The 23271-nt window shown below is 55.8% G+C and overlaps 3 protein-coding genes across 3 annotated transcripts; 1 reads left to right on the top strand and 2 right to left on the bottom strand.

Annotated features, from left to right (window-relative positions):
- The first annotated feature begins 13 nt into the window (after positions 1-13).
- Positions 14-3337, top strand: MRPL27 (mitochondrial ribosomal protein L27). The gene is made up of 4 exons (XM_039562224.1): positions 14-92; positions 1547-1669; positions 2383-2450; positions 2911-3337. The coding sequence occupies exons 1-4, from the start codon at positions 71-73 to the stop codon at positions 3115-3117; spliced, it is 420 nt and encodes a 139-aa protein (XP_039418158.1). The 5' UTR covers positions 14-70; the 3' UTR covers positions 3118-3337.
- A 485-nt stretch (positions 3338-3822) lies between these two features.
- On the bottom strand, positions 3823-9677 carry LOC120410954. Its single transcript, XM_039562222.1, has 5 exons — positions 9536-9677; positions 8831-8952; positions 6823-6921; positions 6246-6410; positions 3823-4851 (listed from the first exon to the last, which is right to left on the bottom strand). The coding sequence occupies exons 1-5, from the start codon at positions 9621-9623 to the stop codon at positions 4705-4707; spliced, it is 621 nt and encodes a 206-aa protein (XP_039418156.1). The 5' UTR covers positions 9624-9677; the 3' UTR covers positions 3823-4704.
- Positions 9678-10283: 606 nt separating this feature from the next.
- On the bottom strand, positions 10284-23030 carry XYLT2 (xylosyltransferase 2). The gene is made up of 11 exons (XM_039562401.1): positions 22851-23030; positions 17480-17951; positions 16845-17020; positions 16334-16536; positions 15851-15931; positions 15482-15698; positions 14915-15091; positions 13823-14085; positions 13528-13723; positions 12771-13104; positions 10284-12402 (listed from the first exon to the last, which is right to left on the bottom strand). Exons 1-11 carry the CDS (start codon positions 23001-23003, stop codon positions 12080-12082), a joined length of 2595 nt encoding a protein of 864 aa, XP_039418335.1. The 5' UTR covers positions 23004-23030; the 3' UTR covers positions 10284-12079.
- Positions 23031-23271: the final 241 nt, after the last annotated feature.

Raw genomic sequence — 23271 nt, 5'->3', positions numbered from 1 at the left:
CGCCGCCCAGCGCGTGCGCGTGCGCACCGCCTTCCCAGCGGGAAGAGGAAGGGGAAGCGGCACCATCAAGATGGCGGCGCTGGGGCGGCTGTGTGAGTGAGGGGCTGTGTCAGCGGTTTACCCTCTGAGGAGTGGGGAGCGGGGCTCTGGCCGTGGAGCGGGAGGGATGAGCTCGGGAGAGTGCGCCTCAGGGAGGTCACCCTGTGGATTGTCGCGCCCCCGGTGGGATGTCACGGCCGGTAGCGCGAGGCTGAGGCTTTTGCTTTTGCCTGGAGCTGAGGCGGAGCTCTGGTGAAATGGGCGGGCTTGTGTATGTGAAACTGTAACTATAGTTCGTCTTTGCCTAATTTCCTGTAGATTGTCACGTCTCGGAGGCTTTAATTTACTTAATGGGTCATCTCCTGAAATTAATGGGGGTTTGTACCCTTTTCTCAACAGTATTTCATAGAATTATGGAAAGGTTTGGGTTGGAAGGAATCTTAAAGGAAGGAATCTTGTTCCAACTCCCTGCCGTGGGCAGGGACACATTCCATTAGACCAGGTTGCAGTAAGCTCCATCCAACCTGGCCTTGAACACTTCTAGTGATGGGACGTATTTCTAGCTCGCTGAGTGTCCGTGATAATTTAATTAAGTTAAACTAGTGGTTTTACTCAGGTTAAGGAAACAAGATAACCACTGTTCTGCACTAACCTGCTGCTTAAGAGGCTAGATTCAGAAAAACTAGGTTTGTCTCCTAACTGCATGAAAGGCAGTACTGAAGAGATTTTTAAGATCATGATGATTTGGGTTGGGAGGGAACTTAAAGGTCATCCAGTTCCAACCCCCTGCCATGGTCAGGGACACCTTTCACTAGACCAGGTTGCTCCAAGCCCTGTCCAACTTGGCCTTGAACACTTCCTTAGACTGGGAGGATTAATGAAAAGACTGTGCTCCAGACTCCCTTATTGCCACTCCCATTGCTCTCTGTTCCTTCTTAGAGCCATTAATCATAGAATCACAGAACCACTAAGGTTGGAAAAGACCTCCAACACCAGCAAGTCCAACCTTTATGCTCCTTCTAGATAATCATCAGACTGCTCCTGGCTGGTGATAGATATTTGTATATTGTCCAGAATTGGAGTCTGCTCATTTGTAAGATTTCAGGATGTAACTGTGTAAATAAATGCCATTTGGTCAAAGGGGAAACTGAAACAAATCACAACCCATCTTTTCTCAAAGCACTGTTAGAGCAATCCACAGCAACCAGTGACATCTGTGCTGCATTTTACAAGAAAGAAACAGGAATTTGTGCACATCCTTTAACACTGTTGCTGAGAATTTAATTCTTACCTGGGGAGCAGCAGCAGCACTTGAGATGTGACCTCTTTTCAGGGAATTTAGGCCATTGTGGTCTAATTTATCCTGGAAGTACTTTTTGTTTCTCCCAGGGCTTTCCTTTGCCTTTAATTTTAAAGCCTGTCTTAACTGATATCCTTTACATCTGAGAAAAGGAATTATGTGTGATAGTTTTTCCAGCTGATGTTGTTGTTCTCTCTCTAAACCTAGTTCTAACCACTCCCCAAACAAGCTTGGTTGCTGTCAGATGGGCTTCTAAGAAAAGTGGGGGCAGCTCAAAAAACCTAGGTGGCCGCAGCCCCGGGAAACGCTATGGGTTCAAAAAAGTCGAAGGTAGGTCTGAGTATCTTATTTGCATTTCACTGGGTTCTTCACAGCTTCTCTCCCCTGGTACGTGTTGGTTGTTGAGTGTTTCAGGAGGAGGTGGGCAGGACACTTTTCCAGGAGAAAGGGAAGGGGAGGATCAGTGAAACCTCGTGATTAAGGGTCGCTGGTGGGAGGGCAGGGTGAGTCAGCTCCGGCCATCAGCCAAAATTGCCTACAGAAAATGTACTTGGTTCTAACTTTGCCTCTTCAGAGAGCCCGGGAGGAGGGAACGCTGTGGGACGCCTCATAACTGCACTGCACTTTCCCCCCACGCTGGGTGGAAAAACTGAGTATTTCCAGTGTTTACAAAGGAGAGAATTACAAGGCTTAGCAGAAGCCAAAGTGCAGATTCTTGCAGTTGAGGGCTTAATAATTATTAGCTTTGCTGATGGAAACATATCAATGTAAATGTAATAAAACAAATGCCTTCAGCAGCCAGAAAATGCCTTGTACCCTAGAAGCAGTCTTTTCAGAGATTTGACTTTTTGCCATGGTCTATCCATTGCCCTTTTATTTCCTGATAACAGCACTTTTGTTCAGATGCTTTTAGCATTTGAAGTAATTTTTCCTTAGAAAATGCCCACAGAAAGCTGGGATTTGTAAGTCCTGGAATCATTTGTGTTCTGCCAGGGCTCTGGGGAGCTGTTTCTCTGCAGTCTGATTGTGTCACTCTGTTGCAGGTGCATTTGTCCATGCAGGAAACATTTTGGCTACGCAGCGGTTGATCCGCTGGCATCCCGGCGCTCACGTAAGGCCTTTTCTCTCTCTCTGCTTCTCAGAGAACAGCAGTGCCTCCCCAGAGTCCCCCACTCACTGCCTCCTCTCTTTCAGTCTCATTCTTAATGTTCATCCCTGTGTTCTGTATATCCCAACACTGGGTTTCATGACCTGGTATTAGTCACAGAGCCTGATCAGAGCCACACCTGTGTCCATGAGACTTAGGGAAGGTCTGCAAGTCATGGACATCCCAAAACACTTCTGTGACCTGACTGGGCACTTGTGCTTCAGGTTGGAAGGGGTGTCTCATGTCTCATACTGAGCACCATTGCACACTGGTTCCTGGAAGCAAGTTGTGTGATTTTATTTTAAAAAATAAAGCAACAGATGCTGTTGAAGCCAGGATATCAAACGAGGCAGACCAGGGATCAGATCTGCTTTACTTGTGGGTGTCCAGCCTCTCCTTTCTAACGCTCCTCATCCTCTCCCAGGTGGGGATGGGCCGTAACAAGACACTCTATGCCCTGGAGGACGGGATTGTGAGATACACCAAAGAGGTCTATGTGCCCCCACCCCGCAGCAGTGAGAGCAGAGATGTGATCTGCCAGCTACCCAAAGGAGCAATCCTGTATAAAACCTTTATCAGTGTCGTCCCTACCACAGAGGTAGGAAGCTTCAAACTGGTCACCATGCTGTGAACCTGCTGTGTCACATGGGCACGGATGGGAAGGACAGACTACTACAGCTGTACTGGCCTCTGAGGACAAGAGTGGCTCTGAAGATATCAGGACTTGTTTAGGACTTGTTTTTGCTCCTGAAGTGCTTGTGATCTGTGTTCAGACAGAGTGAGATCACCTGCTGGCATTTTTAAGAGTGTTTAATAAATGCTGTGGGGCAGCTGAAGGTCTTGGTTGCACATGGAATGTGTTACCATGGTCATTTAGTATCTGGAGAGCCTGGTCTGTTGTGCCACTGGATGAATTCCCTCTACAATCACTCTTGTGTCAGTACTTGTCCCACTAATAATTCCCTCTATTTTTGCTCATTTTTAGTCATTACTGTTCTATTTGTACCTTAATCCACAATGCTGCAGAACAGATCCTTTTCCACATGCACCTAATGCTGTGTACCCGGAAGCTGGATTTTTTACCTCACTCCCCTCAATGATTAACTTAAATACCTGAGTGTTCCATTCACTGGCCATGTGAGGCATGTTCACAGGCCTAACTCTAAGTCATTACTACGTTCAGGGGGCCTGGTAAGATGCCCATGTCTGGGCTGGTATTTGAAGCTCAGCAGCTGGAGGTGTATGATAAAGCATTATCCAGGATACTCATCCTTTTATCTTTGAGTCATTACATGACATTTTTGAGCTTATATTCCTCAAAATAAAGGAGCCCAAATTTGTTGTGGCCAAACTGATCTCATTTTATCTATAGGTTTGTAAACAATTTGAAACATTGACTCTGCAGTAGAAAACAGGTTATCAAAATCAGTACTGTAAGGACACCGGTGTTGACATTATTAGACAATTCTTCTGCTCTACAGAAGACCAGGTGGACTGGGTCAGCCACAACTGTCCACCTGTGCTTTGCAGCCTTCATGGAGACCAACCAGCTGTTCAGTCCATGCATCTGTCCTTTCCCAGCCTGTAAATCCAGTCCCATGGTTCAGCTTGGTGGTTGGTATTTGGGTATAACCCATGGACCTCCAAATCCATGTGAGGTCGGTACAGAACTGTTGTCAGTCACAGAGGCCATTGGTGCCAGAGTACACTGCAATGCTCCAGAGCACATCCCTTCTGCCCCTCACATGTGAGGATTCCCACCTGGCAGCCAATCCACATACAGTAAAACACTTGATAATCTAAGAAACAGGTGAAGCAGCACAACACCACCAGTGCCTGAGGTCTGATCCTTGGTACAGCCAGCAGCACTGCCTCACAGAGGTATGAAATGCTGCTCCTGAGGAGCTCTGGCCTAGCAGACCTTCCCCTTGGCTTTCCCCTGTGCAGCTCCAGCAGCTGGACCTTTGCCTTTGGTGTTTGCCAGAGAAGAGTGAGCAGGCATCCCCAGTTCCTCTGCTCAGTGCCATACCCAGCAATGGCTTTGTGGTTGTCCTTGTGCTGCAAGAGGGATGTCACTGATGGCTGGGTTAGGCTTGCCTGTGTCTCAGCTGATTGTGGATCTGGGTGAAGGTTTGGCCATTCCCTGTGGAAGAAAATGGTATCCCAGGCACTTCTGTTGCTGACAGCATGGGAAGCAGCAGTACACCCAGGCCAGGCCTTACACCGCAGTGTTTCGCTGAGTTTGGTAGCTGAGAGGGGCATGGAAAGGGTCTGGAACACCATGTCTGTCCAAGGTCTCTGAGCTTATTCCTGTTCCTGAGAAAGCCGGAGGATGCCTCAGAGCATGCTCATAAGGAGGTGGCATCTATTGAGAAAGGAAGAGCATTACACCGGATCAGAAATAACCAGGAGATTATCCCACCTCTTCTTACAGAGCGGATGAGAAGGCTCACAACCACCACCAGCCTGAAATTAAACCCCCGCAGTCCCCCAGCGCAGCCGGCTGTAGGCAGGGGAACACCTGGAGATGAGAGCATCAGTCTGGAACATAGCACAAACCTGCTGAGAGACACGTTCTCCCCTCACACTCTGTGCCAGGTTCCTGCTCTTCCCTGTTCTCCTTCAAGGACTTGGCAGAAGGACAGAACAGACTTGACTTTTGTTGAGAGAGGGCTGTAATTTGTTTTCCCTTGACTAAAGAAAGGCTACTGGGATTTACAGAAGCACCTACAAAGCAGGCGTTGTACACAGGTTTCAGCAGCAAGTCTCACTGCAAAGAGAGAGGAACCTCCAGGCCTTGTCACATTTATTTTGGCAGAGCTGGGCTAGCTTCTTACCCACAAGTGACAGGAAGTGGCATGAGGATGTTGTGGAAGAGCTTCCAGTGCCATTCCTCAACTACTTATCTTTGGAGCTTTACTCTCCTGTGCCCTCACTGCCCAGGTTTCACAGAATCACAGAATGGTTTGGGTTGCAAGGGACCTTAAAGATCATCCAGTTCCAACCCCTGCATGGTCAGGGACACCTTCCACTATATCAGGCTGGTACTTTTCAGGCAGGTGTCATACGACATAGCTCCAAACACTGAGTGGCAAGTGCTGACTATGCCAGACTTTATGGTACAGCTTTAAGAGCTCAAAATCTAGGTAAATTAGTGAACTCTTGGTGCTTTACTCAGGGTCTCAAACGTTTCTGTTCTGCTTTAGACAATGAGGTCTCTGAACAGGAGCATCTCGGGATGCTGCCACAGGACCTACTTGGCGGATGCACTCACTTTTCCCTGTTCTATTGTGGGAGGGCAAATCTTAAATATGGTAACAAGCAAAGTCTCCTGATCATTAATAAGCCATAAACATTTCAAGGTAATAGCAAGAGGCATCCCCAGGAGTGTCCTGCAGGGAGAAGGAAGCAAGAACCCATGAAAGCCTTAGAGATCCAAAAATAACACTCCCAGCCTGGACTTGTATGGAGCCTGTGATCCGATGAGCCTGCCCTTTCTCCCTGGGGCTCTGCCATGCCTCCTGGTACAGGCATTTCTGCAAATGCGCTGGGGGAGGGGAGATGGATCATTAACCAGCACAGATGTACACCAAAGGAGCCTCCCGTGCTTTCCGAGAGATAAAAGCTATCAGGGACAGGCAATCACAGAGCACAGAGTCCTCGGCTACCACCAGCTGCTGAAGCAAGACACAGATACGGACCACAGTGGTGACTGCCATGGGCTTCTGCCACCCCCGCAGTGCAGGGAGGGGAGCTCACCTCCTGGGATGGCTCTGCCCACAGCCCAAACCTGTCGGCAATCATCTGATGGATTTCCCGCTGGCGATCTTTCTTCCGCACGCTCTCGTAGCTTGGCAGGCGGGGCTGTTCCCAGGATGGGAGCTGGTACGTGCTGGGGGGTCCGACACAGAAGAGCTCGTCTCCCTAGAAATGCCCATCCCCAGAAAAAGGTCAGTGTGATGGTGGCTCTCTTCACTAGAAGTTCATGTCCTGGTGTCACCTTGAGTTAATTCAGGGTTCAAAGTTGTAGGTAGTTGTAGGCTTCTCTGAACACCCAGAGAGGAAATCCTCCCTCCCAGGATCTACCACTGGCACTTCATGCCCAAACACCTCAGGGCACTGTGGTGTCCTCTGCAATATTCCTTCCCTCCACATGCTGCCTCCCCCGGGGGTTTTTACATACTGGCAGCACTTCCCAAAGTTGTGGGATAGCACCAGAGGATGCTGCCCAGCACCTTTTGCTCCAGGCAAACTCCATAACCAGAGTCTGTTTCCAAGCTCATGAGCACTTTTGCTACCAATCCCACCCAGCTCCCAGCAGGGACCCTGCCATCACCTGCATGCCGGGGTTCTCGGCAGCGCTCTCCAGCCGTGAGGCTCCACGCTGGGGTCCCACCAGCCGCTGGCTGCTGCTGAAGTAGGGCGGGGGGCGGTCCTGGAATGAGGAGGACATGAGCAAAGCTGAAATCCCTCACACCCATCCCAGCAGAGAGCAGAGCTCAGCCAGCTCGCATGGGACAGCAGGACCCTGGCAGAAGAAGAGTTGCTCTCTCTGCCCACGTGGTTCCTGCAGCTCTCGCTACTGGCAGCAGCCCCTGCCTGGTTGGTGACACCAATGGCTACGGGACATCCTTCCTGGCAGCACAGGGCCTGCTCCAAGGGCCAGAGCCAGCTGGAGCAGAGCACAGCCTGAGGGACAGTCTGGGTCCCAGGGCAGGGTTTCATTGAAAAACAACAGAACCATCTCTTTTTGGGAGACAACAAAAAACAACCCAGCTATTCCACTGGTGTAGATAAGAGCTCCATCACATGCTCAGGGTTACAGAATTTGCAAGCTCTTATCTACTGAGGTTGTCATTTCAGGATAATGCAGCAAGCAAATCTGCAGGGCAATCGCTGTGCTATTCCGGAGCTGTCTGACTCCAGTTAAACTGGATTCCCTGTCCAGGTGTTGAGCAACAGTGAGCAGAAATGCTGTTCACAGAGAACAGCCCCTTAAGCCAGAGACAGGACTTGAGCCATGGCTGTACCTTGCTCTCAGAAAACCCCATCTCTGCCAGCAGAAACCAGCCCAGAGACACCCAGGGCAACCAGGGATGCACAGGGAGGACTATGAGGATTTACTTTTGCTCTTAACAACCAAGGAACTGTTTGTCTTGGCCCTACAGCACAACTACAGAGGCTGCAGGAAAACAGCACCCAGCCATTGGTTCAATAACTGATGAGCAAAACCAGTGCAACTACTCCTGCCCAAAAGCTGCCTCACACACTACAACTGCTTCACTTTTTCTGAAGGAAATACATTCTATATATGTTCCCTTTCCATATGTAATTCTTTGCATCCATCCTTCAACACAGCCCTTTGCTAAAGGCAAGATGCCTGCTTGAACTTCCCATCCCAGAGCTCAGGGAGCACCCCACACTGCCTCAGGGAGTAGCTCTATAGGGCAAGGGAGCACGGCAGCAGAGCCCGCTCCCAACGTGTGCCATGGGCAGGCAACAGGAGGGAAGAGAGGGAAAGGAGTGGAGACAATGAATCAGACAAGGACACCATCAGTGCAGCCTGTTTCCACAGTGATTTCTGCTGGGGACTTCCCAGCCTGTGCTGGACTGTTAGATTTGCCTTTCACAGCACAAGCCTCTCCATCCCTTGCTAGTGAGGCTGAACATCCACTCTTCTCTCAAGGACTGTGGAGTGGTACCTGCAGCCCTCCCCTCAAGAGCCATCCCTGCAGCTCTGGAGGCTGAGCTTTCCCCAGGCAGTCACTGCCACAAAAGCAGCGCTGGCTGCACACACTGCTCTTTTTCCATCAGCTTCCCTAGTTGAAAGCCAGCCCTAGGAAATTACAGATGCGAGCGAAAGGGCTTTGTGTCTCACTGCTCCTTCCCCAGGAGCTGTGCACAAGAGAGCCAATTGTCAGGGATGCGAGTGGCTTTGTCTGCTTTTACCCTTAGCTTCCAACCCCCTTCCCTGCTGGGCCCCTTCCCTATAAAGCAGAGCCCGACCCCACACATGACTGTGCAGGGGGAGGAGGACCTCCCCCCTGAGCTGTGTGGGGAGCAGGGAAGCCTATTAGTGAGGCCTTGGAGATACAACCACAATGGCACAGCCAGGCAGGACTGGGTGGGTGGATGGATGGATCTCCGGGATAGAGTGGGAGCAAGGAGGTGGCAGAGCCCAGCTCTGCTTGGAGGTCCCATGTCCATCAGCAATCCTAACCAGGCTACAGGAGGGTAACCAATCGGTGCAGCCCCACAGACCCAGCCCAAGGGAACAGGAGCTCGGGGACCAGAGGGGGACTCCTGGGCAGGAAGAATAGAGGGAGGACTTGGAAGACACTCACATACTGGCTGGGGGTCTGGAACAGGCGGCAGGAGCAGAGGAATTGGCAGCACATGGGGTCCCGGTGGTACAGGAGCAGCAGCAGGATGAGGATCGCCACGATGAAGACGGAGGTGGACACCGCTGCCAAGAGACGGGAGAGGCGAGAGAGCCGGTGGTTGGATGGGCCCGCGGGCTGCCTCCTGCTCTCGCCCCGCGGCTTGGAGAAGCCCCTGAGAAGCCGGTTCCACCTGCTGCCCGTCCCAAGAGCGCTAAAGCCCCTTTGCGCCCAACATCTCTCTCTCCCTACGAGACCGGGAACAATCTGCAGAGCCGGGAGGGGCTCACCCCCATCCCGGACCGCGGCCGCAGGGACCGACCCGCGGGGACCGGCACCGGCACCCCGCCCGGGGCTCCCGGCTCCCTCAGCACCAAGGCAGAGCGCCGGTTCGCCAGCGCTCCGGTCTCCCGGGAACCTGCGGCTCCCCCTCGGCCCACGCGCGGCTCCGCGGAGCCCACCGGCCCCGCCAGCCCCCGCCGGCCCCACTCCCCCGAGCCAGCGGGACCCCCCCGGATTAGGACCGGCCGCTGCAGCGACCGCTCCCCCGCTCGCCCCCGGGTACCGCCTCATCGGCACAGCCCGGGAGGCACCGGCAGAGGCCGATCCCGCCCGGCGGCCGCCCCCGCTCCGCTCCCAGCCCCGCCGGAGCCCCCGCCCGCCACTCACTGGCGGCGATGACGATGGCCAGGACGTTGCTGTCCATGCTGGCGCTGGCGGTCGCTGTGTGGCCTGAGGCCTCCCCGGGCTGCGCCATCCCGACCCCGCCGCCGGCAGCCCCTGCCCGCCGCCCGCGCCCCACAGCCCGCGAGGGGCGGGGCGGGGCGGGGCGGGGCCCGGGGCGGGCGGGCTCAGCCGCGGGGCTCCCGGGGCTCCCCCTTCGGACACACGTCAGGGCCAGCCCGGCTCATCCGCGGCCTCCTGCCGGGGTTACCGGCGCCCCGCGGTCCCGGCCGAGCGGCAGCCAGGCCGCGTGTCACTGCCGGGATCGGCGGGCACGGGACAAGCCCAGCGCTGCCCCGTTCCTGCGGAGGGAAAGCTGGGCTGTGCCGCGGGAGGCTCCTGGCCCCGCAGGCAGCGGGAGGTGCCCGCTCATTAGCTGATTAACACCTTAATTAGGGGCCATGTCAACGCTCAGTACCCGGGTACCTTCAGGGCACCCGCTGCTACGGTGTAACCGGACTCAGCCCGCGGCTCCGGGTCGTTCCCGAGCTCTCACTCTCCAGCCCCAGGCTTTGAAACCCCCGAGCTTGATTTTGGGTCACACATCACCCATCTGAGGAAGGTGACCCTGCCCCAACACCCTCACAGGCCCTGCCCCGGTGCCCAGGAGGGATTTACACCCTCGCCGGGGACAGCCAAGCTTCCCCCACCCTTCACCCCTTCCAGAACACCACAAAAAATCGACACACCACACTGTAGAGATATAGATGTATTTGTGATGTTGCATATTTAAGACAACTTTACATAATGCTTCTGACACAGAGTTTTGGCGTCCTCCCCTGTGTGGCCCCCTCCCCCCACATTCCTCCACAGCCCCGGAGCACCCCAGGCAGGAGTGGGTGCAGGACGGCACGGCTGAGGGCCAGCAGGTACCTGCCCTCGCACACAGAGGTCTCAGCCCCCTCCCTTTTACAGTACACATCTTGCAACACCCGCATCCTTAAATTTGGAGACTGGGAGTGTCAGACCTGCCAGGTGGAGAGAGCTGGGACATGGGAGAAGAGTTAGGATGGCACAGATCCATGGAGACAGCAAAACCCCACCAGCTCCTGAGACCCTGCCTTGAGCAGAGGGTTGGGTCAGATGGGCTCCAGATTGTCCCCAGCTGTGAAGTGTCTTCCTAGGGTGAAACCAAACCCAGACTTCTCCAGACAGCATCAGTTTTAGAGAGAATGTTGGAGGCAGACCCCAAGGACATCCTGGGGGGACTGCAGGGAAGGGGGATGCTCCACTGCAACCCTTCCCAAGAGGAGGTGGCGCCTCTTCCCTCTGGAGCAGTGGGAAGCAGAAACAGCAGAGACCGGATGGAGGTGGCCAGACCTTCTCTCACCTCTTTGATTTTTGGCCAGGGAAGCGCAGCAGGTCCCGAGAGCTTCTGCCGACGTGGGAGAAAAGAAAAGGTCGGGCCAAGGAGCTGTGGCACAGGGCAGCCCTCCACACATGGCTCATCCACAGCAGGAAGTCGGCCCCGTGGATGATATTTTGGCAGGGGATCAGGGAGTCCTTTTGCTTAACTGGAGACAGAAGTGGCAGGGTCTACAGCACAGCTTGTTGGACTTGAACCACACACTGAGCACTCCCTGCTCGCTGTCACACAACACACCAGGGCTCCAGACATTTGGCATAGTCGGGCAGCTACACCCACAACCTGGGGGCAATGCTGCCCCAAGGCCAGCAGGCTACAGGTCCCCAGCAGCCCCCAACAGGAAATGGGCAAACAGCAAAACAATAATTAATAATGATAATAAAAATAAAAAAAACATGTAAACGACCCAGCACCCTGTCCTGTAGCATCAGGACACCCAAGAGAACAAGGTATGTTACAGTCTGAGGGGAGATGGAGACACAAGGACTTCCCGGCCAATGCGGGGTCTCGTCTCTATTGCACTTTGCATCATATATATTTCTATATATATATTTATAAAAATACAAACTAAAGGGCTGGGGTGAAGGGATGAGATGCAAGCCCTGGGCCAGCAGCAGCTCTGTGCACACAGCAGGTTTTGACCCATTCTGCTTCTGCCTATCCCCAGTCCCTCATCAGCCCACCGGGGCAGCAGCCAGCAACAAGGGCCCATCCTGCCAAGTTCTAGCCCAGGGCTGGGCAGGATGCTGAGCTGGTCCAGAGCCTGCCCACCCACCAGCCATCCCTCCCTCCCACATCACCCTTTCCTGAGCCTCCAAGGCCTGGAGTAACAAACACACAGCTCTTGCCTGGTGCCGGCCGTGCCCTCACAGGGATGGGCACTCCAGCACGCTCTCCCTGGCCAGCAAGGGCTCATTCCTGCAGAGATGGGCAAGACCCACCTCGTGCCTCTCCCTCTGCCAAAAATACTCCACAGGAGAAGGTTTTCCCCTGCCTGGAGGTTCCCGTTTTCTCTTCGAGTGACTACGGTGCAAATGGCACAGGATGATGTGGTCCAGAGACACCCCCCACACCAGAAATGGAGGATGCTCCTTGCTCCCAAGGCCGCCCTCCGGCTGCTCCTGCTACCTCAGCCGCCCATCGGGTTTGACGGGCCCCAGTTCCGATTTGGGGTCCGGGGAGAGGGAGCTCCAGGAGGTTTTCCTGCAGGTCTCCAGGGAAGCACAGGCGGAGGGGCTGCTGACACAGACATTCGCTGCGGACCAGAAGGTGCCAATGGCAGCGTCCGCCCAGTCCTCCAGCTCCTTGCCCGTCAGCCACGCCTTCCGCACCGCATCCTCCTCTGCCGCCTCGGAGCGTGGCAGGCTGAGGATCCCCCCCAGCCCCTGGAAGTTCTGGTCCATGTACTCGTTGCGGGGGGGGCCACCATGCAGCCAGTTGCTGTCGTCTGGGCAGGACAGGGAGAGAAAAGAGAGACAGGGATGAGCAGCGCAGCAACATTCTGGCACCCTGCAGGTCCTATCCCCAACTCCAGCTGGGGAACAGCACCTCATCCCTTTGCAACCCCAGCTCCCCTCCAGCACAAGGAAAAGGACGCTGCTGCAGAAAGGAGCTGACTGACCTGCCAATGGGCTCTCCACAGCTGCCCAGGGGACAGCCCAGTGTAAGGATTCACATGGGCAAGGGGACATCAGTGGAAAAATGGCTCCAGTCTGGTCATCAGCTGCAGCCCAAGGGGCCAGCACAGGGGGAAGCACTTCGGACTGCCCACAGGGACACCCTCCCATCCAGCCCCAAACTCCAGAGCATCCTCACCTTTCCTGAGAGGCTGCTTGCGGTTGAAGGTCTGGGGCACCACCAAGAACTGGTTCTCCCCCAGAGGCTCCCAGAACTGGAGGAGGCGGATGGTCCAGATGCCAGGGCGCAGGGGGTGGTTGAGAGGGGGCTTGTACTGGGTGAACTCTGCCTCAGCATCCACCGTGATGTCGTAGGAGGCGGCAATGACGTAGGTGGGGTCAATCCACACCACTGTGGCCGTCAGGTTGGGGCCCCGTGACCACTTCTGCATGGCCACTGGCTCATCAAAAGGCCCCATCAAGCCTCCAAAATTGCGGAAGAGTCTTTCCTTGGGGTCCCACTCTGTGCCCACCTGATGGGACAGAAGGCACAAGCAGTGGGACACTGGGGAAGGAGACAATATCAACTGAGGTTTTGTGTTTCACCTCCCCGGACGAAGAGAACACATAAACTTTGGTGTCCAAAGCAATGGACACTCCACCCTCCATAGATCACATGCCAGCACTAATTCAGCTGTGCAGGGCCTCCTGCAGCTGCAGGCGCTGGGCACCACAGCCTCAGCTGCCTCTGAAAGATCCCCTGAAGGCCTGTTCTCCAATGATCAGCTCCTCACAAATAAACAAAACTCCCAGACAAAGGTCTGTTCTCAGACACAGCAGCACTGGGGTGTCCTGGGTCCAGCACTGTGTCCCTCTGTCCTCATGGCATGCAGGTGGGGGAGAGGAGGAACGGCAGCACGGTGCAGGAAAGCCAGGGAGGAAAGCGCCCCATTTACCTCAAGGTTTTGCAAGCGGTTTGCCTGCCCTCCATGACCTGACAGCTTCAGAGCTCCCTGGGGCATCATCCACACCTCCAAGGATTCTGCCTGCCCAGTTGCCAAATTCTGCACTTCCTGCATGACCAGGTAACCCTGGAAACGGTCGTCATAGAAATATAAGTGCACACTGGAGGGGAAGCCTCGAGGCTCAAATCTGGAGAGATAGACAGAGAGGTTGCACATCTGAGCATCAGCACCCTCCCAGCACAAGATAAAGGCCACCATTTGGTTGAGACCATGGCAAATACCCTACCTGCACAGCTTGTCAGCCTTGGCTGCTGGCATGGATGCGGCTTTGTGGAGCCCCAGCCTGGAGAAGGCTGTGTAGAAGGTGAGGGTGACATCGCTGAGACCACTGAGCCCATCGACACGGTCGTAGACGTTCTCCCAGTAGGCCTTGAGGGCCGGGGTGTTTGCGGGGTAGCTGCCGTAGAGGTGCGTGTCCAGGATCTCCAGCACCTCCTGATTCACCGTCGACTCAAACTTGCGGGCGAAGAAGGTGGGTCTGGAGAGTTGCTGGAAAAGCACAGGCGTTTCTAACAATGTTGGCTGCACCCACTCTGCCCTCCCACTCCTGCCCACTTTGAGGGCACAGACTAAGGAGCAGCACAGCACAGCCAGCCTGAATGTGGGATCCTCTATGACAGGATCAGTGGGAGCACACCAACAGTTACTGGAACGCAGATGGGTCCCCATCTCTCCCACCACCTCCCCCTTTCTGTGCCCAGAAGCAGCCATGTGTCATCCAGCTCCTTTGCTGCAATCTCTATTCTGATGGGCTCCCACCCACCAGAGCCACTGCTGAGCCCTGCATTAGCCCTGGCCATGTGGTACAGCCTGCAGGAACAGGGCCTTGAGCTCTGCAATCCTGGGACTGCTGGAAAATCCTGCCACAACTACACTTTTCAGGGCTGGCTCTATCTCCCCCAAACCTCCTGTGTTCAGTCCACCCCTCCATGCACTGAGAGCATGGGAGACGTTTTGTCACGAGGCATTTTGACCTGCCAAAGAAACAGCACTCTGAAATGGTTTTACTAAAAAGGTATTTGCCCCAAGTGATAGGTTTGAAGGGAAAGAGCAGGAAAACAGGAGAGAACGTCTGGGAATAGGAGCAATGCTGCAAGCAGAAGCCTGGCTGCAGGGCAGGATAGTCTGGATAATCCCACTGCCTGTTTACAGGCACGTCTACACTGAGCCCCACTGGGAGACCTGACCCTGCTCCAGTCTCTTGTGGGGACATATACAGCAGCTGGCACTGCTGCCCAGGGTACCCACAGGGCAGCTCGGAGAGGAGAGGACAAGGAGGAGGGGAGAGAGCAGGAAGAGAAAGGAGGATCTTTTTCACCTGTAGCCGAAGGAAGTCCTGGGGTTTGAAGTCATTTGGGGAGCACCCGCACCAGTCGACTATGTGTTTATATTGGCACTTACAGCCCAGCTTCCGGTTCCAGTTGGTCACTCGGAGGTTGTTATCGACCAGCGTCTCGCAGGCGTGGCTGTTCTCCAGGACGGTGTGGAAGAAGGACTGCACAAGGCAGAAAAGGGACAGGACACCCAGTGGGATGGAGGACAGGTGGTTAATGGAGATCTCCACACACAGAGCAGAAGGACAGATCTCAACTGCTCCAGATCAGAAACTTAACTCCGTTCCCAGCACAGGGCAACACTTAAGGGACCAGGCTTGCTCCAGTCCTTATCTGGCCCAGAGGGTGACTGGACCTAAAGCTGGGCTGTCTGACCTGTCTGCTCCTCTCTTCCCTCTTTCACACCTGAGTTTGGAAAAGGGGAGGCACAAAACTGCCTGAGCAGAACCAGCAACACCCTTTTCAGCTACCCAGAGCAGGGATGAAGTGGGACAGAGATGTTAAGCACAGTGGGAAGAAAATCTGTCCCGTGGCCCACAGCCAGCACCCACCTCAGCTGGCAGGAGTGTGTAGGTGTAGAACTGGCGCAGGTGGGACACCAGCTGGTCCTCAGAATAGACCACATATTCCACAAAGCTGCGTGTCAGCGAGAACCAGTCAGAGCCCCCATCCACCACGATGCCCTCGGGGATGTGGCGTTCGCCCAGCCGCCACATGTGGGAGTCACACTCGTGGAACAAGCGGTCCAGGCCCTGCTTCTTGATAAACCTGGACATGGGGATATGAGGAGTTAGGAGTGTCAACCACTTTGCTAAGTGCAGATGCAGAACCTCCCCTCCCTGCCGCAGCTGTTTCAGTTCTTTTCTGAAATCCCTCGTTTTCTGTTCCTCCAGTTCAGCTCTGCCTCTAGCTGAGATTACCTGGCGTTGTCTCGGCCATGTGACTTCAAGAAGTTCTTATCTCGGTATTTGGACAGGAACATCACCAGTTCATCATTGGTCCTGAGATGCAAATTAGGAATCATTAATGCCCCTGGGGTGAAGGAGCCGGGTAAACATTCATTCTGCCAGAGCCATTAGACACAAGGAGCCCCAAGCTGCTGACTCAAACCCTTGTCCCATCACTGGGCAGACACAGACACTGTGTGTCCTCTGCTGTCTGGCACCTCACATGCATCTTCTGCAACACCCAGATCGCAGGAAAAAACAGCCTCCAAGGTACTGGCTGGGCTGCTCTGCACACATGGGTCCAGCCTGGCCCTGGAACATCATCACCAACACTTGTGCAATCTCTAACACCATCTCCCTCAGCTCCCCGCTCCTCCCTGCCCCTCCCAAGGCTGCTGCAGCATCACACAGCCTCAACACTTCCAGCACCCTCCCCTGCCCCAGCAAGGCCCTCACCTCGTGGGGTAGTCAGTGGCACTCAGGTTGATGAAGAAGTCCCAGGGCCACTCGGACAGTTCCAGCAGGTCCTTCATGCTGCGCAGGTACATCTTCAGCAGGCTGGCACCGCCCCAGATGGTCACCATGCGCCAGGGGGTCACACGGATGTTGGGGTAGTGCCGGGCCAGCTCCACGGCCTCGCGATGGAGGTAGTTGGAGCGCTGCCAGGGAACATGGCTCGCTCTCAGCAAGGAGCTCCTCCTCCCAGGGCCCTGCTTTCCTTGCCCGGAGTCAGCCCTTGCAGCAGCCTCCACAGTGAGGGAAGCAGCAAACAGGGCAGGGGGGATAGATCCTGCTTCCGTGGGGTTGCAGAAATAGCGGCGGGAGGGTCACAGCTCCACAGCAGCGAGGACTAACCCTATCTGGCCACTTTCCTCACTCACCACCCGCGCCCCAGCCCTGCTCCCTCTCCCAGACCAGGGACCGACGGAGCACTGTTAGCACCCACTCCCTCACCCCTGCCACACACCTTGTCGACATGGATGTAGAAGAAGTGCTGCTGATGGTACACAGCCTTGATGAGCCGCTTCAGCTGGCGGATGGCCCTGCCATGCACCACCAGCATGTAGGCAATGCGCACAGGCTTGCTGGGGGGCCCCTGCTGCAGCCGGCTTTCGTCCCACTGGATCACAGGGCTGACCTTGCCTGCATGGGGAGGGAGAGGGGTGTCAGCCACCCCCAGCCTTGGTATCTACTACCTGGAGCTCCTGAGCAAGGCAGGGGACAGCAGGGAAGCACTCAGCCTCGGGCAAACCCCTAACTGGCTGCAGTGCTGGGCATGGTGGCACATGCAGCCCCTTGTGTTACACTGATGGGTGGTTTTGGGAAAGGGGGTGTCCTCCTCTGGTGCCTCAAAACAGAAGATGCAGCTGGGCCTGGCTCTGACCCCTGCAGAATTGCAGGCTGGGATGAACAACCCAGCTCAAGAAGGCTGGCACAGCTTTGATTGGATTACAGAGGCAGTGGTAATCTGGGAATCAGTGACAGATTGAGGCCGCTGTTTGCCAGGTGGGACAGTTTGGTGACATAAGGAAGGTGGCCTACGAGCCTGCCTGGGATATTCCCGATGCCCAGGGTGACCAGGAGCACCCCAGCAGGACTCACCGGAGAGCTGGCAGTGGCGAGGCACGGACTGGGGCATAAGGCTACCAGCCCGGTGCAGACACACCACGTTGGCGATCTCCTGTTGGCACTGTTTGCTGCTGGCCCGGGCCAGCGCCGACAGGGCGTCTTTGCCCGTGATTTCACACTTGGGAGTGAAGCTGTTCTCGGTGGGCTGGGGAGCCCCCTCCACGCTGCCCGTGTCACCCTGCTGGAAGATGGCCAGCTGGGCCTCCCTGCGCAGCTCCGTCAGGTTCCTGCGGCTGGAGGAGTCCGGCGCGGCCGGCAGCCTCCATCCCGGTTTGTGCCTGGCCGTGACGGCTCTCACCACCTTGGACACCATGGCCCCGGGGCTGTCCGGCCGGCCCCGCCATCGGCCGTGCTTCCGGCTGGCGCTGCTCCGGCGCCCGGCAGAGCTGTCCGAGTCCTTGGAGCCGTCGCTGCTCTCGGGAAACCCCGCTTTTTTCTGCCGCTCCTGTTGCATGTCCATGTGGATGCAGAAGAGAGGACAGACAGCGTTAACTCGGGCCTGCTTCCCCCAGCTCTGTCAGCACACTCCTCAGAGCATCCCTGTTCCCATCCCCACAGAGCTCAGTGCTGCAGCATGGCAGGTGCTCCAGGAGCAACCACTGTGCAGCAAAGGACATTACACAGCACTTTCGCCACCTAAAACCCCAGGCTAAGACCTGACAGCAGCCCCCTGCCTATGCCCCCATCATGGGGACACCCAGACAGTCTCACTCTCTGTGGTTGGGCTCGCTGGAGACTAATTGGACACAGTGGGTTGTGTCTGCACCAACCACCCTCCGAGGTCCTGCCCACCCAGGGACACTCCTGACACTGGAGATGAGCACTGGGCTGTACTGGCTGGTGATGGTTTTTTCACCAGGAGGCAATTGGACCAGCTCTTCCCTGCCATGACCATGCTGTGAGCCCAAGCCCAGCACAGCCAGAATCCCAGGTAGCCACAGCTGTGTTCTCTGGGCTGCACAGGAATAGACCAAGGCCCTGCCCATGCTCCCTTCCCTGGACCCTGGCTCCCTGTGCTGGGCTGGGGCAGGCACTGCCATCACCACCTTCCCTAGAAATCCAGTCACAAACCCAAGCGGATGTGTAAAGGGAGCAATTAATTACGCTTCGTTACTTCTGCCAGGCTGGCTGACCGGGAGAGACAGTCAAGCCTTGGGGAGAGCAGGGAGCTGGGAAGTTTGGATGCCACACTCGTGGGAAAGAACTTTCCCAGTGAGTGGTACCCGTGATGTTGGGGCCATGTGCCCCAGCCCACCGCAGGCACTCCTGGATAACAGCAGGCAGCTGCCTGCTCCAGCCCAGCCTCCCAGGGCTCTCTCACAGCACCCCCAAACCCTGACTGCCCAGCAGCTGTGCCAGGCACCACGGGGAACTGTAAGAACAGCCAGGGGTATTCCTGAGCAGCGGCATCTCACACGGATGGACAGATGCCTCACAAGGACAGCAGGACTGAACTAGCCCCTGGCACAAGACTCCCCTGAGGGTGTAGCTGCTGGGAAGGTCACAGCCAGGAGAAAGCACACAATGAAAAGGCTGGAAAGCATTTGGTGATCTGTCCATTCCAGAGTCCCCAAACTACCCATGTTGTGCTGGCACAGCCTGCAAACTACGGCCAAACCACTGCTTAAATCCCGAGGGGCTGGTTCAGCAGGGATCAGCCAAGTCTGCTTCCACCCAGACAGGCGTCACGGGCAGCCCGAGACAGGCAGTGAACCCTTCATTAGTCACCACGCAGGACCATCTGTTCCAGAGCTATAGACCTGTTTTCCCCACAGAGCACCACAGGAGAGGGCAGCCGGGAGGCCACAAGTGAGGAGAGAGTCTCTTCCATGGGCTCAGCCCCGTTCCTACTCCAGAGACTCACTGATCCACACTCACATCCTGCACTCCCCAACACACCTGACTCTCGGGACACCCCCCATTCGATGCCCACCCGTGGTTACAGTCCTGCTCACCCCGCTGGAAGGAGCCCTGTTCCCAGCTCAGGAGCATGCCTAGCTGCCTTTCCCAGCAGGGAAGTTGTTAGAAGCATCGCCAGCCCTTCCGGAGCTGCCAGCCAAGGAACTCGAGGGTTTCTAATTACTGCACCACAGCAGAGTGATCCCTCCACCCCGGCCTGGCAGGGAACGGCTCCGGCCACATGGTTCTGCTGTATTTAAGACCTGTGCGGGACAGTCAGTGAGGCTCCCCATCCCCTTCTTCTGACACACACAGATGACTCCAGGCACCAGCCAGAGCTTGCTTAGAGTCCCAGAATCATTCAGGTTAGAAAGACTCGCTAAGATCACCCAACTGTTAAACCCCTGTCAAGGCCACCCCTAAACCATGTCCCCAGGTGCCACATCTGTACATTGTTTAGATACCTCCAGAGACTGTGACTCCACCACTTCGTCACCCAGCCTGTTCAAGGGCTTGACAGCCCTTTTGGTGAAGAAATCGTTGCTAATATCCAACCTAAACCTCCCCTGGTACAACTTGAGGCCATTTCCTCTTGTCCTGGTGCTTGTTACTGCAGAGACTTGTCCTGTTCTGCCTCCCCCAAAGCGACACTGCCACCCCAGAGTGACACAGAGCCGTGGCTCAGGTATCCCCCTGCACCCCATCCCCAGCACAGGTTCCACTGTGCCACTGGGAGGAGCAGAGCTAACAGCACCTGGTGCTCTGCAGGATTCCCTCTCTGGCTGTCTCACTCTGGTGTCTGCCACATCCCAGCACTCATCAGGCAAAGCCAGCACCAAAATGATCCAAAGTCATCAGAGGAATCCCAAGTAAAAATAGCTGGAGTAAGTCCCCTAAAAACAAGCTCTTTGGCAGGAAAAGTAACTATCAAGGAATCTCTTCTCTGGAAGAAAAGAAACTTCACAGGAAGCTTCTCTGGTGGCCATAGCACACAGAGGACACCAACACATAGGCCCCAGAGAGGTGCCACCTCCTGCCTGGAAAGACAAAGACAGGAGACCAAGTGGCTAAAACACTGCAGTGACAGATCCTCTTCTCCACCCACAAGGAAACTTTGTGGTTTGGGTTTTCCTGGTGCCAGCTCCACCATGGACTAAGAGCTTCAGGAAGCTCATGTGCTCACTCAGGAGCTGTCGGTGTCACAAGTGACAGAGGCAGGATCACTCTGGTCCCTCGGGCTCTGCTTGTATGGGGAGACACTCATGCAGTCTGCAGCAGGAACGGGAATTTCCTCTCTCATCCATCAGTCTGGACAGGGATTGTGTTGTTTGATCCCGGTGGAACAAGATTAATTTGGTTTCCAGGAGGTAGGAGACTCAGTGTTGACTCGGGTGGATGGAGACAGATCCAGATACTCCTGGTCCACACCCCATAAAGCATCTGCTTGGTGAATACAGGGAGCCTGCAGGACCCCAAAATAAAGCTTGGGAAGAGAACTGATGGATCCAAGAGGCACAGCCAGCTCCACAGCACTTCCAGGACTGGAGTGTCTCTTTCTTTCTCCACAGCCAGTCACATCCCATTCATGGTGGGGACGAGCTGTGTGCATTAATGGGAAGGAGCCATTTACTTTGGCAATTAAGGAATCCCAAACTTCCAAGCCTGCAAGGTGAGACTCTCCCGGGACTGTTCCTCTGGCTTTACCAGAAATGCCCTTAGGGGAATGGTGTCTCCTCTAGGTCTGGCCAAAATCAGAAGCTGCAGGAGGGCACAGAAACCAAGAGCTTCACAATTTATAGGAAATAAAGGTTAATTGGACTTTTCCCAGCTTGCTAATGGGTTTAGGCTGTCTGTGAAGTTAAGAATGGTTCTTGTCTTCTCCAATGAGGCTTGTCAATTCCCAGGACTGCTGGTGGTGAACCAACCCCTCTCCAGGAAACGGGAGCCACGGCCAAACCTGTTCAGCTGCCCAGCTCATTTTTGGGATGAGACATGGGGAAACCAGGCAAGGACCGAGGCAGAATGAGCCAACCCAGGAGACCATGAAGGGCAGGAGCAGAAAACAGCAGACAAGCAGTGCAGGATGGTGCAGAGGGAAGGAGAAGCTGGGACAGGTGAAGTAATTTGATCAAGGTCATAGAACAGGGGAAGGAGCAGTTGGGCACTCCTTGGCACCAGATCAGTCTGCTCTCACGCTTCCAGTGCATCCAGATCCTCTCCTTGCCACATTCATTCCCTGGTTCTGTGTTGGTGATGGGTGAATGGCAGTACATGAGGGTGCTCATGGCCATTCCCTGTGGCCCAGGAGGCCTGAGGCTGGGAATTCACCTGCTGAGTGAGTGGTGTCACTTTAGAGACCCTCCCCACTGCAAGACACTGCCCTGTTCCCCTTCTCACCTCTTTGCTCTCAAGGAAAGCTTTCTAGACCTGCTAACCATGGGATCACCCTCCACACCAGGGAGGCACCAGGAGGCTTCAGCCACTGGTCCACCCAGACACAGCCAACCTGGACACAGTCGGGGCAGTTCCCAACAAACAAACAAATCCAAATTAACAACCCAGTGTGAGCTTTGTTTGAAGGTGGCAGCAACGTGCTTCAGCAGCCTGGGTCCTCTTTGATACCAGCTCTGTGTCTGACCTTGGGCAAACTCCTTCACCAGACCATGCCTCAGTTTCCCCACGCTCACAAGAAAGAAGTGATGCATTTGGCCTTAGCAGGGTGCTCTGCTACAAAGGCATCAGCGACTCCAAAAGGTCCTTGTACTCTTCCACTTCACAGGGATACCCCTCACCAGAACAGCTACACAGGAGCTGACACAAACCTCCCAGCTCTCTGAATTCCAAGTTTTCTGCTTTGAGTGTCCCTGACCCCAGTTTCCCATAACATCTCCCAAACCACAGAGAAGTGCAAGACCCCCATCAAACCCCCCGTACTCCCCACTCCATGCCAGACCCCAAACAGACCCCCCAGGGCCACAAGCTCCCCTTCTCAGGTGCTGTGACCCTGCACTGCTGCAGCCAGAGGCCCCCCAGGCGACATCCCACTGCCCATCCCACTGCCAACATCTCCAGCAGCCTGAGGCTGCAGGACCCCCCACCCCAGGAACCCCATCCTGGGTCTGGGCCTTGCCAACCCCCCAGAGCCCGCCCCCTTTGTCCCCTCCCCAGCTCCTGAGCAAGAGGACACTCCCGTCCCCCAGGGCACGGCTCCTCTCAAGGGCTCCCCCTCAAAAGCCCCTCCCAGCACCCACCGCCCTCCCATGACCCCCCAGGCCCTCAGTCCACCTCGAGCCCCTCAGACCTCCCCTGTCTCCCGCGTCGTCCTCAGCCCCCTGACGGCGCCCCCAGCCCCTTTATCGCCGTCCTTCAGGAACGCCCCGCGCCCCCTCCCCTTCCCGTCCCCCCGGCAGGCCCCGGGCCGCCCCCCCTCCCTCCCGCGGCGCACCTCGGCCGGGCCCTCCTCGTCGAGGCCGGCGGAGCTCCAAAGGACGAGCCCCTGGAGCAGGAGGATGGCGAGGGCCGTGGCGGCCGCCAGCCGGTAGCGCCGCACCAGCTTCCGCGCCCGCCCGCCGGCCACCATGGCCCCGCCGGCCACCATGGCCCGCCGCGCCGCCGCCGCGCATGCGCGGGCACCCAGGGGGCGGGGCTGCGAAGGGCGGGGCCTGAGAGGGCGGGGCCTGAGAGGGCGGGGCCAGAGACCGCGAATGAATGAACGGGAGTGAATGAGTGAGAACGGAGGAGTGTGAGCGTGTAAATGTGTGAATGGGTGTGAGTGAATGAGTGAGAACGGATGAGTGTGAGCGTGTAAATGTGTGAATGGGTGTGAGTGAATGAGTGAGAACGGATGAGTGTGAACGTGTAAATGT

Source organism: Corvus cornix, chromosome 18, assembly GCF_000738735.6.
Source record: "Corvus cornix cornix isolate S_Up_H32 chromosome 18, ASM73873v5, whole genome shotgun sequence".
Lineage (NCBI taxonomy): Eukaryota > Metazoa > Chordata > Aves > Passeriformes > Corvidae > Corvus > Corvus cornix.
This window is presented reverse-complemented; position numbering and strand designations above follow the sequence as displayed.

Bases quoted from the DNA above. Each gene is read 5' to 3' on its own strand.
- MRPL27 (XM_039562224.1), top strand. From the start codon at position 71: ATGGCGGCGCTGGGGCGGCTGT. The intron at 93-1,546 runs GTGAGTGAGGGG...CTCTAAACCTAG, and splicing joins GGCGGCGCTGGGGCGGCTGT to TTCTAACCACTCCCCAAACA. The intron at 2,451-2,910 runs GTAAGGCCTTTT...ATCCTCTCCCAG, and splicing joins GCTGGCATCCCGGCGCTCAC to GTGGGGATGGGCCGTAACAA.
- LOC120410954 (XM_039562222.1), bottom strand. From the start codon at position 9,623: ATGGCGCAGCCCGGGGAGGCCTCAGGCCACACAGCGACCGCCAGCGCC. The intron at 8,953-9,535 runs GTGAGTGGCGGG...GTCTCTTGGCAG, and splicing joins GGCCATCGTCATCGCCGCCA to CGGTGTCCACCTCCGTCTTC. The intron at 4,852-6,245 runs GTGAGCTCCCCT...CTTTCTCAATAG, and splicing joins GGGCAGAGCCATCCCAGGAG to ATGCCACCTCCTTATGAGCA.
- XYLT2 (XM_039562401.1), bottom strand. From the start codon at position 23,003: ATGGTGGCCGGCGGGGCCATGGTGGCCGGCGGGCGGGCGCGGAAGCTG. The intron at 15,092-15,481 runs GTGGGTGCTGGC...TGCCTTGTGCAG, and splicing joins ACACACTCCTGCCAGCTGAG to TCCTTCTTCCACACCGTCCT. The intron at 12,403-12,770 runs GTGAGGATGCTC...TGTCCTGCCCAG, and splicing joins CAAGCAGCCTCTCAGGAAAG to ACGACAGCAACTGGCTGCAT.